The sequence below is a fragment of the Apaloderma vittatum genome, unplaced genomic scaffold (assembly GCF_000703405.1).
Source record: "Apaloderma vittatum isolate BGI_N311 unplaced genomic scaffold, ASM70340v1 scaffold5638, whole genome shotgun sequence".
Classification (NCBI taxonomy): Eukaryota; Metazoa; Chordata; class Aves; order Trogoniformes; family Trogonidae; genus Apaloderma; species Apaloderma vittatum.
In genome coordinates, this window is record NW_009731146.1 from 79,747 (window position 1) to 95,371 (window position 15,625).

At 44.1% G+C, this 15,625-nt stretch overlaps 1 protein-coding gene across 1 annotated transcript in view; it reads right to left on the bottom strand.

Moving 5' to 3' along the window:
- The window catches only part of COL6A3 (collagen, type VI, alpha 3), a 52,585-nt gene extending 41,904 nt beyond the window's left edge, over positions 1–10,681 (bottom strand). Inside the window, exons 1-4 of the mRNA XM_009875077.1 lie at positions 10,594–10,681; positions 9,028–9,645; positions 4,670–5,272; positions 68–670 (exon numbers count right to left, since the gene is read on the bottom strand). Coding sequence (XP_009873379.1) covers positions 68–670; positions 4,670–5,272; positions 9,028–9,645; positions 10,594–10,681 — 1,912 coding nt within the window. The remainder of the gene's footprint in view (positions 1–67; positions 671–4,669; positions 5,273–9,027; positions 9,646–10,593) is intronic.
- Between the last annotated feature and the right edge of the window lie 4,944 nt (positions 10,682–15,625).

The following is a 15,625-nucleotide window of genomic DNA, read 5'->3' on the forward strand; positions in this document are numbered from 1 at the left end:
GTCATAGAATAAGAGTTGACAAACATATAAACCACGTCTCCTTAATTAGAAAAAAGTCATTAATTACCTGATGGTGGTTCTGGGATAATCAGTCCTCCAGAGAGTGTCCGGATAGGTGACAGCACTTCAGAAAGAATGGCTTGCAAGAACGGAGCACGGAACTCATTTGGGTTGAACACAAAATCTCTCTCATGGGCAATTTCTCGAAGTTCTGCCAGATCTGCATCTTTTGACCCAATGGCAAGGATCACTATCCGGTTCCTTTTCATCGCCTCTGCGGCTTGGTCAACGGCATCCCTGGACTTACCACCAGTGATGAGCACCAGCATAGGGAGCACCCCTTCCTCCATCCTGCACCCAGCAGCACTTGTGAAGAAGTTGTTCCTCACGAAGTCCAGTGCTGAGCCAGTGTTGAGTGCCGTACCACCCATGGCCTTCATTCTCTTCACGTTAGTTATTACATCTCTTCTACTCTGGTGGGTGTTAAAATAAAACTCTGGCTTCACAGTGTCTGCGTACTGTGCTACCGCAACTTGGATCAGGTCGGGTCCAACCTCCAGCCTTTGGACAATTCTGACAACGAACTCACGAATTGCGTTAAAGTGGCCAGCCTCCAAAGCAGTTGAGCCATCTATCAGGAAGACTATATCCTTCTTGTTCACTTCAATAACTGCAAGTAACACATGAACATAATGTAAGCGGAAACCTTCACCACACTGCATATCAGTTCTACATCAACAGTTCAGTGACATTTAGGACTTCTTGCTTGCTTGAGGTACTGTTATTCTCAACACTTTTAAAAGGGTGTTGCTTTCAAAATGGACTTATTTTTTAGGTTCTAGCAGAGGGCTTGTAAGAAATCTGATTGAACGTTTCCCCTTCCTAAAATACAGAAGTTGAAGAGTGGCAAGAATTGTGTTATTGATAAAACTTAATCTTAAAATGCGTATACATGTCAAAGCAAGAAAGTCAGAAGAAATCTTGGCACTAAGCTGGTACATGAGATAAAATAAGGAGATGATGCTCCCTGTATCTGCAGTGGAGCCATCTGAATCATTCTGGAGCATGGTTTGGTCTCAGAAGGTTGCCAAGAGCAATGAAAAAGTAAAGAACAGTCTCCAGTTACTCAACATACCTGGACTTTGGGTCTTCACATCCTACATCTTACTGCTTATCTAACAAAAACAAGTTATGATTTTTCTTGGCACAGCTAGCCCAGAGAGCTGAATTGTGTTCTGGCTGCCATGTCTTTAACAAAATGCATCCCTCAGATTGTAATCTCTGAAACTTTATTATTGATGATGGCATAAGATGCAGAAAGAACATGATTAGCTTTCCAGTTCCCTGGCTAAGTTTGAAGGAGGACAATTACGGGGAAACAAAAACCTTATTATGCATCATTGCCACCAAAGCACTGTCATATTTAATACAACAAATGTACATGAAAAATCAGTAAATATTAACAAGACCCGATACCATTATGATAAAACCATTATACGTGATCATTGTGGGAGTTAATACCACTCACATCATCACCTCCCTGATTTCATGCTGCTGAAGTGAAGAAGGAAACCTCATGTTGCTTCCAGGTTGTGCTGGAGCATTATGGATCATCGCATTTATGTTGGTTTTGGGGCGTCCTTAAATCGCCTACCTAAGAGCTCCTGAGATGGGGTCAATATTCAAGGTGGCGGGTCCATCACCCCCCAGGCTCACTGCTACATCCAGCGCACAGCCTGGGAGGGAGAGGAGACCCGGCATCGTCAGGATCTCACACCCCTCAAGGCAAAGCAGTAGCAAACACTCTCTTGTCCTGCCTGGGTGGAAAAGGGCAGCCCCTCAGTCCATCAAGGCTTCTCTGGGTGGGAGCTATTTACTTTGGATTTGAACAAAGAACAAAGCTTTGGCTGCAGTCCTCTTTGGCCAGACACCAGCTGGCCACAGAAAGCAGTGCTCCTAAAGGCCAGTCTCCGTCAGGTTTCTTGTTATGGGTGAGTGCCATGAGATTGGGCTACCTCAAGGAGTGATTTAGAGTGATTAGAGCAACTCCGCTGATCCCTCTGCCCTTGGAGCCCGAGAGACCTGCCTCTGCCAACAAGTGCGAGCCTCTGTAAAAGCCTCTCAGAGTCTTGCTGAAAATGGTTTGATTAAGGACCAATTGTCAAAATTTGAAACTTTAAATTCCCTGCCATGGTGCTGTTGGACACAAAACCTTGATAACCTGCACAAAGTGAATGTGGTGGTACCTTTCCTGAGCCACAGCCTTACCTGAGCTGCTGGTGGCTTGCAGTTGACTGCCCAGGCTGTCACAAGAGAACTGCTCACAAGAGAACAAGGATTTGTTTAAATGATCCCTTTCCCAGAGCCACGATTTCCAGCATTTGTCCCTCCCGGACAGGTTTTTCTGCTCATCTATTACTCCAAAGAGGAGAGGGCTGAAAACGGGAAACTTTCCAAATGGATAACAAGGGCTGAAGTTCCTGCTTTGTATCACCCAGGACAGATGTCCACCGTTCTTCCTTAGCTTGTCAGCAGCTAGATACCCAAAAATGGAGACCCTGAAAACTTTTGACCTTATATAGAAGTTTGTGGGAAATATCAAAGGCTCTTTGCAAAGATGAGGGAGGCTGGGAAGCTCCCTCTGCTACTCATTCCTCTTGCAGCTCTCAAATCCTGCAGTGTATTTCCTTAGAGAAGAGGAATGCAAGAACCGAAACCAAAACCCACAGGAAAGAATACCCCACGGTGCTAATTTCAATGGACACAATTAAAGCAAAAAGCATTTTAAGGAAGGCTGTACACATCTCTTAGAATCTGATCCAGAGCCCAGTAAAGCCTATGGCAAGTCTCCCAGGAATTTCAAAAGGATTTGGGATCAAAGCTTTGTATCTTTGACTCTAAAAGCTGGGAATGTTGGAGAGTGTTAGCATTGAACCCAGTCCTCTGTAGTTCCATCCTCATTGCCATCTCAGCTACCTTTGGTGAAGTACCTTATCTAATTTAATCATCCAGGCTCCCCCAGCAGCTAAGGGAGAGGGGAGAAGAGAGGTGGAAAGACACTTGGAGGCATCCATTCATCCCAGCAGGACTAGTGTACAACCAGAGAGCTAAAGTGAAACAAGGTGACTTTAGTATTTCCCAGGAACGCTTGGCACCTCAATGGGCTTGGCATCCGTTTTGGGCTGTGATGTGTCTCCCAAACCAGTGCTTTATGCTGCAGAATAGCCAAAATTAATTTCCATGAACACAAGGGAAATTCCCCAAAGCTCCTTAGAAAATATCCACTTCTCCATTTAGCATATCTATCTATATGCAATTGCACAGGTTGATGGTATTTTAAGCGAAAAATATCTAAGTGCAGATGAAACCAAATGTACTAACATTTTTATCTTGCCATTCAAACTGTTGAAAATCAGAGGGGCAGAAATAGAGTTTCTCCACTGACTTGCATGGGTCCTGGCATGCACTTCTTAGCTAGACATGCAGGCTTCAGTTTATTAAATATGGTTCTTGTGGGGTGCTACAAGCAAAAGTTCTTTATGTGCTTTCCTGGAATATTCAATGCAAGGTCATAAAATGGTCTTTTAGGCATATTCCTCCCTTTGATTTGAGCCACGGGATAGCAATCATGTTTAGACGTAGATCACTGAAGACATCTGGAATGTAGCTTTGTATGTCAATATACATCATGAGTTGAACAGTATGTACAGAACTCCAGACTGGCACTTGGATCCCAAATGTGTTGTTTGCATTAAGCATCCTGGTAATTAAGTGCAGCATCTCCAGCCTGGCCCTTTCCAGGAGCCTCTGAAATATGAGATATTGTGTGTTTCATAAAGCCTCTCTATCAGTGAATTTAACTTAGCCATAAAACCATAGGGTGAGAAACTCTTAATGACCTACTTGCTCCATAAATCCAGACACCCATTATTCTACTGTACCCAAACTGATGCGAGTCCAGAAATAATGTCAAGGGTGACAAAGTGACCTGAGTAGAATATTTACACCTACATTTTCATTTGCCACAGTTTCATGGAAAGCTATAAACTTTCTCAGCTTATGGATGGAAGGGAAATACATGTTAGCAAGGCAGGGATTTCACTTTAGCAGAACTAAGGGCTGTTTTGCTTTTAAGTTCAACAACACAGGAAATTCACCTTTTTCCCAAGGATAGGGCACAGTTTCAATGAGGCAGGGAATTTTACTGTTTTAGCAAGCTGGTAACTTCAGCTGTGTGAAATAGGGATTCATTTAACAGCTTTCCCAGTCAAATCTCATTCTTATGACACTTCCAATTGACATATATAAGGTAAGCTTATGTGACATAAATATTTTCAGAACTGTGTTTACCCTCAGGGTGCTTAGATACCCCAGTAAGCATTACATTAATTTTTTTATACTCGTGTCCTTTAAAATCCCATGCCGTGACAGTTATTGACACAAAAACTCACAGTTTACAAAAAGATAACCCACTGGGCAAATGAGATTCTGCACATTAGCTGCAAGACTCTTTGTCTTTCCTGTTATTTCTCCATAACCAGACCAGAGAGATGTGTCGCAAAAAATAAAGATAAAATAATAATAAAAAATATGTATGTTTTTAAAGCGTGCAAAAGCTCATTCATTCACCGATTCATCAAAATCCAACAGTCGAGAAAGGCATACATACCTTCAGTCACAATGGTTGGGACCTCTAACAAAATGAGTCTTTGGGCCACTCCAACAATGTTGGGCAGTAATAATTCTCGAAGAGCATCAAGGTTACGGATATCCAGGGCAGTAAATGCGAAGCTTCCATCAGTAGCAATCTGCTGCAGCTCTGCCCTGTCAGCATTCAGGACCCCAATGCTAAACGAAAATACACTAGCTTGCTTCACCGCTAACAAGCCCTCTCGGATATCATCACTAGACTCTCCACCGCTTATCAGCACTAAAATCTGAGGCACCGCTTCCTCTATCCTGCTGCCTCCCGCCTGGGTGAAGAGGTTCTCCACCACAAACTCCAGTGCCGCACCGGTGTTCGCCTCCTCGCCACCGCGGAAGCTAAGTGCCTTCACGGCATCCAGAACATCCGCTTTTGTGGAGTAGCTGTTCAAAGCGAACTCGGTTCTGGGTTGGTCACTATACTGCACCACCCCAATGTGTATTTGCTGAGCTCCAACTCTGAGGCTTTCAATCAAATTTACAAGGAAATCACGTATGGCTTGAAAATTGACACTTCCGATGTTGTCTGATCCATCAATAAGGAAAATAAGGTCAGCGGACTCTTGAGCTTTAAAAAAAGAAATGCAAAAGGTGAAAGCATTAAAATGAGTGATTACATGCGGTTGTACAGTGTTCTGACATGTTTCTTGGAAAAACAGTAAGAAACACGAAAATGAGAAAACAAAAACATGTGGTTCACTGAGGAGGTGACGTTTGCCTCTTAGTTCTGCATTCTGATTGAATACGAGCTCCCAGCCCCATCCTGGTAACATCCTTTACCCATCAAGAGATACAGACACAACCTGAGCCTCTGGCTGCAGTTAGGGGCGGAGGGGGGGGGGAGGTCAAGGAAAAAAACTTGGCAAAATATAATTTTGGAAAATCTAAATCCATTCTATCAGTGGCTGATACTGTTCAACCATTTAGAGAGGTGGATTTGAGTGATAATTTACCGTGAGGACAGTAGTATTCGTAGGAGGTTCTCCTCTTTCCAGTCTCATTTTTTTTCTTTTTGAAGAAAAATAGCCACTGTTTATGGGATGCATGGAAAATTTCAGCCTCCCTGTTACAATTCTGCTCTTTTGCTCATTAAAAACAGCAGCTGAATGTATCAGCTTCTCCCACCATGAAAGATTATTACTTGAAATGCATTTGTTAGAAGGGGTTTATTGGTTATTACTGTCCCACTGTAACTCTTTTACCTGCTGCCAGCATACACACGATGGCATTTGTCCAGCAAGTTGACCTGCACAATTGTCAACTTGTGCCATGTAAAAATTGTCTTGCTTTAATTATTATGCACAAAGATGCATTGACTATTGATAGAGGGGTCGGTCTTTATTTTTCATATGGCCTCTGGATATTCAATCAAGGAATGCAGAATCAGGTTAAAACAGGGTGATGAAATCAGTCATGACACAATTATCCAACTCAATTTGTTGGGACCATACCCAGATGATCACAAGCATCTGCTGAGAGTATACACACACCAAACAAAACTTTTATATACCATGGAAGCATTCTTGCTGTGAGACTTACCAAAGCAGACCCAAAATGCCTCGGTGTCTGCTCTTACTCCTTTTGCTCAACTAATTTTACCGTCAACGTCACCAAGAGCAGTATGCATTCAAAAATGGGGCAGGGAGGAAGAAGACCCCAAAACATGCTCAGATGTTTCCATGCTACTGTTCTCCAATCTTGTTAAGAAATCAGATTCCACACTTGCAAGTGGATGACGAGTAACTTTTGGAAATCCCACTCAGCTCTCAACTTTTGAAAGCCAAAGGTGAAACCAGGAGCAAAACCAGCATGTAGTTTAGCAAGGCCAGGAATAAACCCATGGTCTTTGCTATTAACCAGCAGTGTCAATAATTTTATATTTTTACCCTTTTTGTTTTTGTTTTTTTTCTAGTAACTGTTTTCATACATCACAATGCTACCAAGAAATTCAAGTAGTGCTGCAGTTACAGTGACAAAAGAGGAGGTCTCCAGGGCATCATCACTTCCCTGGGACAACTCAATAGCCAGTGTTGGCTTGGAGAACACCAGCGTGGTTCAGATTTGCAAAAGGCTCCAGGTTTTATTTTTCCCTCGAGTGGAAATTTAGGGTTGTCTTTACTGTGCCATTTTCAGTTGGGATGTACATATAAATGAAAGGGAAATCTCAAAGCGGTTGTACCCAGTGCTGCTTTAGATACCCTTGGACATCTTTTTGAGGAATGAGATTTCGGACACCAATGGGTGTCATGATGGCAGCACAGGTGACTCCCGCAGGAGAGAAAAGAGATATGAAACAGATGCGTTGGATAATTTGTCATCACTGTAAAAAAAACAAACCTTGTAACTTCAGTGCGCATTTATGGAACAAGCTGGTGCTGAAGAACAAATAAAAGCGTGCTTGTTACACAACTAAGCGAGGAGGGTCAGATGAGACAGACAGCTAACATTTAACAAATACATCAGGGCAAACTGGGGGCTGACTTTCGTACTTAGCTCTGGGGATTGCCACAGACCAAAAACTTTGGTATTCTATACTGGAACTACAAGACTATTTTTGGTTTGTGGGGGTTTTTTTTACATTTCTGTCTCATATTAGGGCTCATTTCTAGCATAACATGCACAGGATTTTTATACATTTTAATGCTACATGGAGTTATCATCTGAATAAATTACTTCTTAAACTTTATACAAACAGTTATTTGTACCATGCTTCGCACACTGTTGTCATCCAGTGTTTAGGACTTGTAGCATATTTTCCCATGTTTAAGGATACTCCGATGCAAGTCACACAGTGGCAGAACTACAATAATGGGATTAAATTAAATTTGTGTTGGGAGGGAAGGGGAAGGTAAACGCTTTCCAAAAATATCTTTGAGTAGAAATGAACTTGGAAGTTCACGATATACATGAAATACAAATTTGCCTTTAAAGCTTTTAAAGAAATATCTGTGACTCCAGATGTTTATGTGCTATGGGGTTACTTGCTGGCATGCCCCAGAGGAGGGCAACCAACCACCAAACACCAATTTCCTCATTGATTTTCACAGGGAAGTACGAGGGTCCTTTATGGAGAAGATGCTGAACATCCGCTTTGCAGCACTGTCAGCAGGTTGGGTATAACATTTATTTTCCACATACAGTGATATGGTTTTCTTAGAACTGGTGAACCTAATATGGGGCAGCTGCCTTTCTTCCCTGTGGCTTTCATGTGATCTGGTTATTTGCCCTATCAAGCACTTTGCACAATAAAAAACCACACGTGAGCATGGCTTTTTGGTGTCACTCGGTGTCATGCAGTGATGGAGAGCACCCAGTGGGGCTGGCGTGAGGGTTAATTAGGCAAGACAACACAAGGAGATTAATGTTACGCTGCCTCATCACACTGCTCTTGCCTTACATCACCCCACAAGCTGTTGACCTTCAGATGGAGCCTCAGGAATAAAAAGAAAGGTTTGATCTCTGGGACTTCTGTTTTGAAACACAACAAAGCTGCTCAGAAGGCCCTTTCCACACTGAAATTTTGTAAACAGAGAAGGGACCATCTTTTTCTTTTCTTTTCTTTTTTTTTAATCCCCAGGCAAATTGGGCCCCAGCCTTGCAGTCAGTGTGGATCTGTTGAATGTGGTTTGCAGAGAGATTTCAGTTACGGAAAGTGTCCAGCTTTCTAGCAAGTAGAAACCATCAGCTTGCAAAGAAGGTGTTTGAGTGGCATCGCAGAAAGGGACTCTCCAACCACACACCTTCTCCGAGCAGATAAGGAGAGAGGCTAAGGGACTGCTCAGGGGTGGCCTTTCAGCAGAGAAATCTTCCACCAAGCTGCTTTTACTGTCTTCAGAATGTGACTTTCTGGAGTAGGACATCGCCCATCTCTCCTGCTTGCTGCAAGGGGACAACCCGCACAGTGTCCCCGCAGCCAGCAGTGACCTTCTTGGTCTCCAGAAAGTTTTCAGTCAAGGCCTTAAAAAGTCACCATCACAGCTGGTGTGTTCATCCCCTATTTCCCTGCCTTGGAATGGGGCAATTTAATAACTGCAGAGCTCCCTGTGTTTGGCTTTCCATTCCAAGGGCACAAAAGGATGGCCACAACAGGCCACCGCCCATCCCAGGGCTCCTGCACTACCTCCTGGCAGCTCTGGCAGCCGTGCCAGCTTGGTCTGCAAACAACGGCATGCTCGATAGCTACAGACAGGGGGCCACACACTTCAAACCTTTGTTTTTAAACCTCTGAATGTCCATCTCAGTCTTGCCCCTAACAAAGGCTTTTAAGAGCGCAGCGCCAGCAGGTACCATGTTGTTGGGAGCCATCAGCAGTTCAGCCATTACCTGTGATGTCTTTAACCAGTCCTTTGGCCCCAGCCTTTTCTGGAGTCATGGATGAATGGACACTCGCCACTAAGTCTCCAACTATGCCGTGGAGAGCGGTAAAATTCTCTAGGTTGAAAAGGTGCTTATCGAAGGGTTCGCTCGCTATTTCCTTTAGCTCCCCTTCCACTGCATCCTGCACGCCGACCGCAAACATGTTTACATGGGCTGATTTAAGGACAGATGATGGCAGAGACACATCATCCTGGGATTGTCCATCCGTTAACACTATGATAACCTGCGGGACGCCTTCACTGGCTCTGCTTCCAGCAGCTTTAGTGAGATGGTTCTCGATTAGGTACTCTAATCCTTTTCCAGTCTCGGTGCCTCCCCCCATGTAAGTCATGTTGGCAATATGGGACAAGACGTCTTGGGTAGAGGGGTAGGTATTTAACTGGAACTCTGTGTGGGGGTTTCCGCTGAACTGGACCAAGGCAAAGCGAAAATCATTTCCTCCCACATCTAAAGCTCTTACAACATCATACAGAAACTCTCGAACCAGTTGGAAATGCTCCTTCCCAATGCTCCAAGAGGAATCCACTAGAAATATTATATCAGCCACAGCAACGGTTTTGACAGCTTTAAGAAAACAAATGGGGGTTTAGGGTTTTCTATCGGTCAGCACAAGCATGCCTCCTCCTCCTCCTCACCCAAACAACCAACAGCCTCTTTCGCGTGGTGAAAGTGAAGCTCAGCTTCCCCTTATCAACCGGAGCAAAACGAAAAGCGCTGGGGAAAGACCAGGCAGCCACCAGTGCCCTGACACCGCAGGTGTTAGGGGACAGGAGGGGACAGCATGCGACCTACGCTTCCCAGGGAGGGGGAGACCAGATGCCTCTTCCCTCCTGGACCCTGGATGCACACGTTTAGACACCAGCCCTGAGCCAGACAAAGATGCTTGCATCTTCATATGTGAATTTGGGCTCACTCAGCTTCAAAGCACCCGTGGTCTCCTGTGCTTTTTTTTTTTGCTGGCTCAGGGCTTTGCTGTCTCTGCAGCAGTGCTTGAGGAAGAAAGAGCCGCAGAGTTTAAGCAGCCTAGGTGCTGGTGTGAGTTTTACGTATTTTTCATGCTGCTAACACCCCACCTCATGACACCAGCTACAGTCCCGAAGACACCCACACCGCCTCTTGGAAAAAACAAAACACCCCAAACAGCCTTTCTGCAAGTTGGTGACAGTGTTCATTGCACTGGCCCCCCTAGACATGCAAGGAGGGCAAAACTGCTCTGCCCAGGAGAAAACCCGCTTGGGACCACCCTGGGTGAACATCTCGCACCCCTGTCCCCTGCAGAGCATCCTCAAAGGCACGCCACCGGCCAGCGACATGCTCAGGAAGGCACGGGCACATGTTGGCCAAGGTCTGGGTCCAAAAGAACCCTCAGCCAAGCGGGAGCTGAGGAGCAGAAGGTAAACCACAACGTACCATCGACATGCATGTTAAAAAACAAACGGTGCCAATGCGTCGGTGCCAAACTAGCGGCACGTTTGTACAGGGGCGAAGTTGGATAAAGCAGTTGGGTCTTACCTGCTTGCTGCTGGGCATGAACCGAGCAAAAGCCTGAGAGTAGGAGGCAAAACATTGCCACGAAGGGCAAATGTCGGTGTTTCCTCATTTTGGCCTTTTATCTGAGTTTTCCTTTTATTGTCTTTGTTTCAAAGCACCAAATGTGAGACCTAAGGGAGAAAAACAGGGAGAGTGAGAAACAGCGGCGCTGCTGACCAGCCACAGATCAGGCACAAGACAAAAACCCGTGGTTTTCCAATGCTTTTGTGGTAGTTTGGCGGGAAAAATATTTTAATGGTGGACAGAGTCTGCTTTGTCACAAACAGGAATCATTGCTCACATAATTGTCATTTTATCATTCCTTAGATGGCTTTTTCTTGTCTATGCTCTCCTAGGCAGTGCATCAGCCTAGGTTTCTACCACCAACCCTCAAAAAATATGACGGCCTCTCACCTGTCCTCCTTGCCCATGGGGTGATCAGCTGTAACATCTCAGCCAACGTCTTCCCTCTTGCTGTTGCCCTTTCTTATTTTACTTTTTACAAACACAGTACTAATAATTGCCCTGAACACCCTTCTTTGCCTCAGCTCACCTTTTCAGCTGTCCCAAAAATACAAATGGAAATTTAATTACTCCACATCCAAGTGAAGCACATTATCTGGCTGTACAGCAAAAAGCCCTTGGACTCGCCCAGGCTTGTAGCCCAGGCTCTGGAATATCCTGCACCGAATGATCACATTCTGGAAATGCACCAAGAATAATATTTTATGTATTGGAGCCAAAAACATAATTTATGCAAGTTTCTTATCTGTGATCCACCTGGCAAGACTTCTGAAACCACGTCTCCTTCAGGAAAGCTGTGTATCTGTTGTCATAGAGATGGCCAATTTATTATTTAATCTTCATTTCCAAGCCTACAGAGCAGAAACCAGCAAGGCTTGCTTAACTCAGAAAATATCTTCCCAACAGGGAATGCAGTGATTTAATACTTTTCATTCCCCTAAAGGAGCTCAATTACTCAAATGAGCCAAAAGTGATTCAAATACATCAACCAGGTCACCATTAAAAAAAAAAAAATTAAAAACATTAATTTTCTTATTACCATCCTTGGCAAGTCCATCAGGCCAGAGAGTTATGACCAATAGAAGAGCCTAAGAGGGCTAGGGGGAAGACTAACCCTTTATTTAAGGAAAGCCATGGTAGTTAAGACAGATGGCACAGCCAAAACCAGATCCAAGTGCTGGGAATTAGGGAAAATTCAGAAATAAACAGCTGATCCCCCTCCCACTTAAGAGACATTCAGAGGGGGGTTCAGTGGGAAGGAGGGGATAACGTCCACCTAGTTTCCCAAAGCCTAGTGTGATGCTGCCAGTCCTACTGGGTCCCTGCACGTCAATGCTGGGTTGGGGTCTGGTCCTTCTCGGGAGAAGGGGTTTGCAGCGTTCGCTCTTCCGTCTGCTCCAGGTGGCATTTCTGAATGCCGTATAGCGTGAGTCAGGCAAAAGCAGGCTCTACCTTTCCCCCCACATTTGTGTATAATAATAATAACAACATTAATAACAATAATAATTGCAGGTGGAGAGACACTTAGCAGGTGCCCAGAGCCAGCAGCTAGCACATGGCATTAATTAAGATGTGACAAGTCTTCCCTGTTATTGGCAACTCCTCTATTTATAGAGGCAGCTGTTGCAGCCCAGAGGTATCACTATCATTCATAAAAAGACCAAAAAAAAAAAATCATCCTTTTTAACTAGCACCCATCCATCATCATGGCTGTTTGGGTCCAAGCCAAACCTCCCAGTGTCTCCAGTGGGAGCAAACCTGTTCTGCTGGACGGTGCCTCTAATTTACAGCTTGCTCCCAGAAAACACAGGTACACCCAAATGCATGGGGAGGGTCAAGACAGGCTCTGTTTCCCCACGGGTGCTGCTGCAGGGTTCCTCCCTTGAGCACACAAATACAGAAAGGTCTGTGAGTTTGCAAAATGCCCTGAGCTTGTGACAACCACCCATCCAACCCAACTGGAGCATCTCCCCTCTGGGCAGAAGAGGTTTATGGAAGAGCTGCACGTTTTTTGAGATGAGCTTGCCTTGCAGCATCCATTGGGAGTAAAAATGCTGCTCGCAATGAATGAGAAATGCGAAATAAAATGCCTGCTACACAAAAGCAGCTTGTTAAAATAATGTACGCAGTAAAAGTGTTAGTATTTCTTTTCCAAAATGCAGGAAGTTATGTTATCCTGTTTATTAGCTGCTGGCATCCTATCCCTCTGCAGTCGCAACAGCTGGGGTGAACAGAGCATCAAGATAAATGAGTGAAAATTAATGTCTTACCGGCTAATAAATGACAGGAACAAAGCAAACATTTTGGGTTTTTTTGGTTTGAACACTGAGCAGCTGCAGAGAGCCTTACAGGGCTGTTTATAGCCATGAAAAGCAGCAGAAGGGAAAAGTAAATCTCCCTGATAATACGAAATCTCCCCTGCCCACAACACCCCCCCATGACCATTCCACAGTGATGGACAACAGGGCTTTACATGGAATGGGATTTCCAAACTCAGTGGTGGATCTACACTTACATCTTCAGGGCTACTTTGGCTTGAAACTCCTTGAAGAACTGCCTTGACCATGCTCAAACAAGGAACCTGGAGAAGAGCCAGGGCTGAACCCATCTCCATTAGGTCCCTTTGGGTCATGGTTCAGTCCCAGAACCTTGTGGCAGAGAAACCAGCTGTATTTTAGGTACTTCCACCCTGGCAAACTCAAAACAACTGGAAGTCATGAGTCAGCTCTTTGGGCACCATTAGATAAACTTGTATATCACAGTGTATTAAAACAACAATTCACTCTCAGGTTTGGTTTATTTGCCCTGGCCATCTGGGAAATGTAATGCCTTTTTCAAGCAATAATAACTTGGCTGTTCTTTTTAGTCACCTTCTTTTCCATTTTATCTTTTAGGAGGCTTCCAGATCTATGTCCAGCTTTCTCTGTGACCTCCATCATAGTGCAGCATGCTTCCCCAAAACCATCATGAAATCACAGGAGGTGTGATTAGTTATTAGATGGAAAGAAGCAGCAAAGGTTTGCAGGAAGCACCAAGCATTTAAGCACAGGTGGTCCTGATCAGAGTTTTCCCTTATATACCACTCTCCTCAGCCCCCTTGTTAGCCCAGGAGGAGGGGCTAGGTGTTTGTAGGGAGGGGTGGGTGAGGAGATGACCTTCCTGTAGGAGATGGCCTTTGAGAAGGAGCGAGCAGAGCAGGATTTTATGCAGAGGTAAGGTACTTATTGGGATGGTCATGAGAGGTTAGGATCAAAACTCTACTCAGATCTGGTTTGACTGAACCAACAGCAAGTCTCTAGCTTGGTAGGAGGAGTGGGTTTAAGACAGTAAATTATGTAATTTTTGCTGTTTAGAGGTAGGTCTTGCTTGCCTTGCCTTGGTGAGGCACAAGAAATAACTTCCTGTGCTCAATACGCTCTTACCAAACTGCTTCTGGTTTCAAGCTGGAGATTGCCCCAGCTTTGCAGGGAGTACAGGGTCAAAACAAGCCTGTGATAGTCTGTTAATTCATTTCAATTCTTTGTTATGGCAGGTATCTGCTTTACAACTTTATTCTCCTGGGTTGTTATTTCCACTAAGGCAATTACTTTCTGGATATTTTATTTTTTATTTTAAATGAAAGATTTCTTGAAGTCCTGGGAGGAGTGAAAGCTCTGTTGGAGCTTTTGATATAACCACTGCGAGCTGGAAAAAAAAATGTTAAAAATCCCATGACTGCTGAGTGCCTTTAGAGAAGCCAAATGTTTTCCTCAACTGTGAAGAACTACCACCAAACTCTGAGTAGCCAGCCTCTTAATAATTCATGTGCTAAAAGATTAGCTCATGTAGCCTTCAATAACATGAAGTTTTAATGCCTGTCTAGAGTTTATATAGTGTGTGGCAACCTCTTAATATTGCAGTATGTCCTCTATTTCATCAGAAGATATACATCTGTTTGTAATAATGCTTTCAAAAAGCAATCATTTCTACCACTAGCACAATGAAGTGATTTCCTTAAATATTTTCCCCAGCAGCTATTTTTTGCTTATTGCATACTTCCCTGTGCATAGAGTTTGACATTTTACTTTTTTTATTCAAGTAGATGTTTCAAATTCGCTTTCTAAGCAATCATTTGCTTGTGTGTCTGTTTTTCACTATAATATAGTTAAAAAAAAAAATCTCTAAAAGTGCAAAGCAGATGAGTAGACTTAAAAAGCAGAACATATAAGACAGAAAAAGATTACCACAGCTGTTGCAGATCACTGATTCATTATATATGCATCTCAGCTGGGCTGGCTGGCTTTAAGAGGATGGGAAAGTATCTATAGCTTTGGTGTTTATAGAAACGTGATGTGTCTTATGTATAGACATGGATGAATGCAATGGCAGGTAGAGGGAATAATTAATATTGGTGCAAAATAACTGCTAAATCTGACTGCCCAGCTGGGCAATGCTTCAGGCACTGATGCCATCTATTGCAAATGACTGTAAGAGAAAGCAGTTGGCACAGCTCAAGCTGTCTGAGAGGCTTTTTGCTCTAGTTTCTTAGTTGCTGAATGCTTTTCTTCAAGGCTGAAGGACACAGCTGGACAGAACTGACTCTTAGGGTGTGATAACCAGGAAATGCAAAATTAGTGATTTACTTGTGAAGTGTTTACCCATTAGCTCTCCCTCCTCATGACTTGTTGCTGCTGTGAGGAGGTGAGCAGCCTCTGGGAGAGGACAGAAGACCCAAATAAGTAGGCAAAGCCATGACACGTGTGCTTTTCTGGGGACAAATGGCCTGGGTTTGGGCTTGGCCTTGGGCAGCCTGTACAGCTTTGCTATTTGGTACAGCCAGGGACTTTTGGGAAGCCTCTCTGTCACAGACCACAGTACTTGTGGTCCAATTTTCTTCCCAGTCCTGGGGCATCCCCACAAAATATCTTGAATTAAAGTCTCGAAAGCAACTGCAGCCCTTAAATTTAACTTGGTGAGGGAGGGGTGGGTTGTCTTGTACTAGAGGAAATAG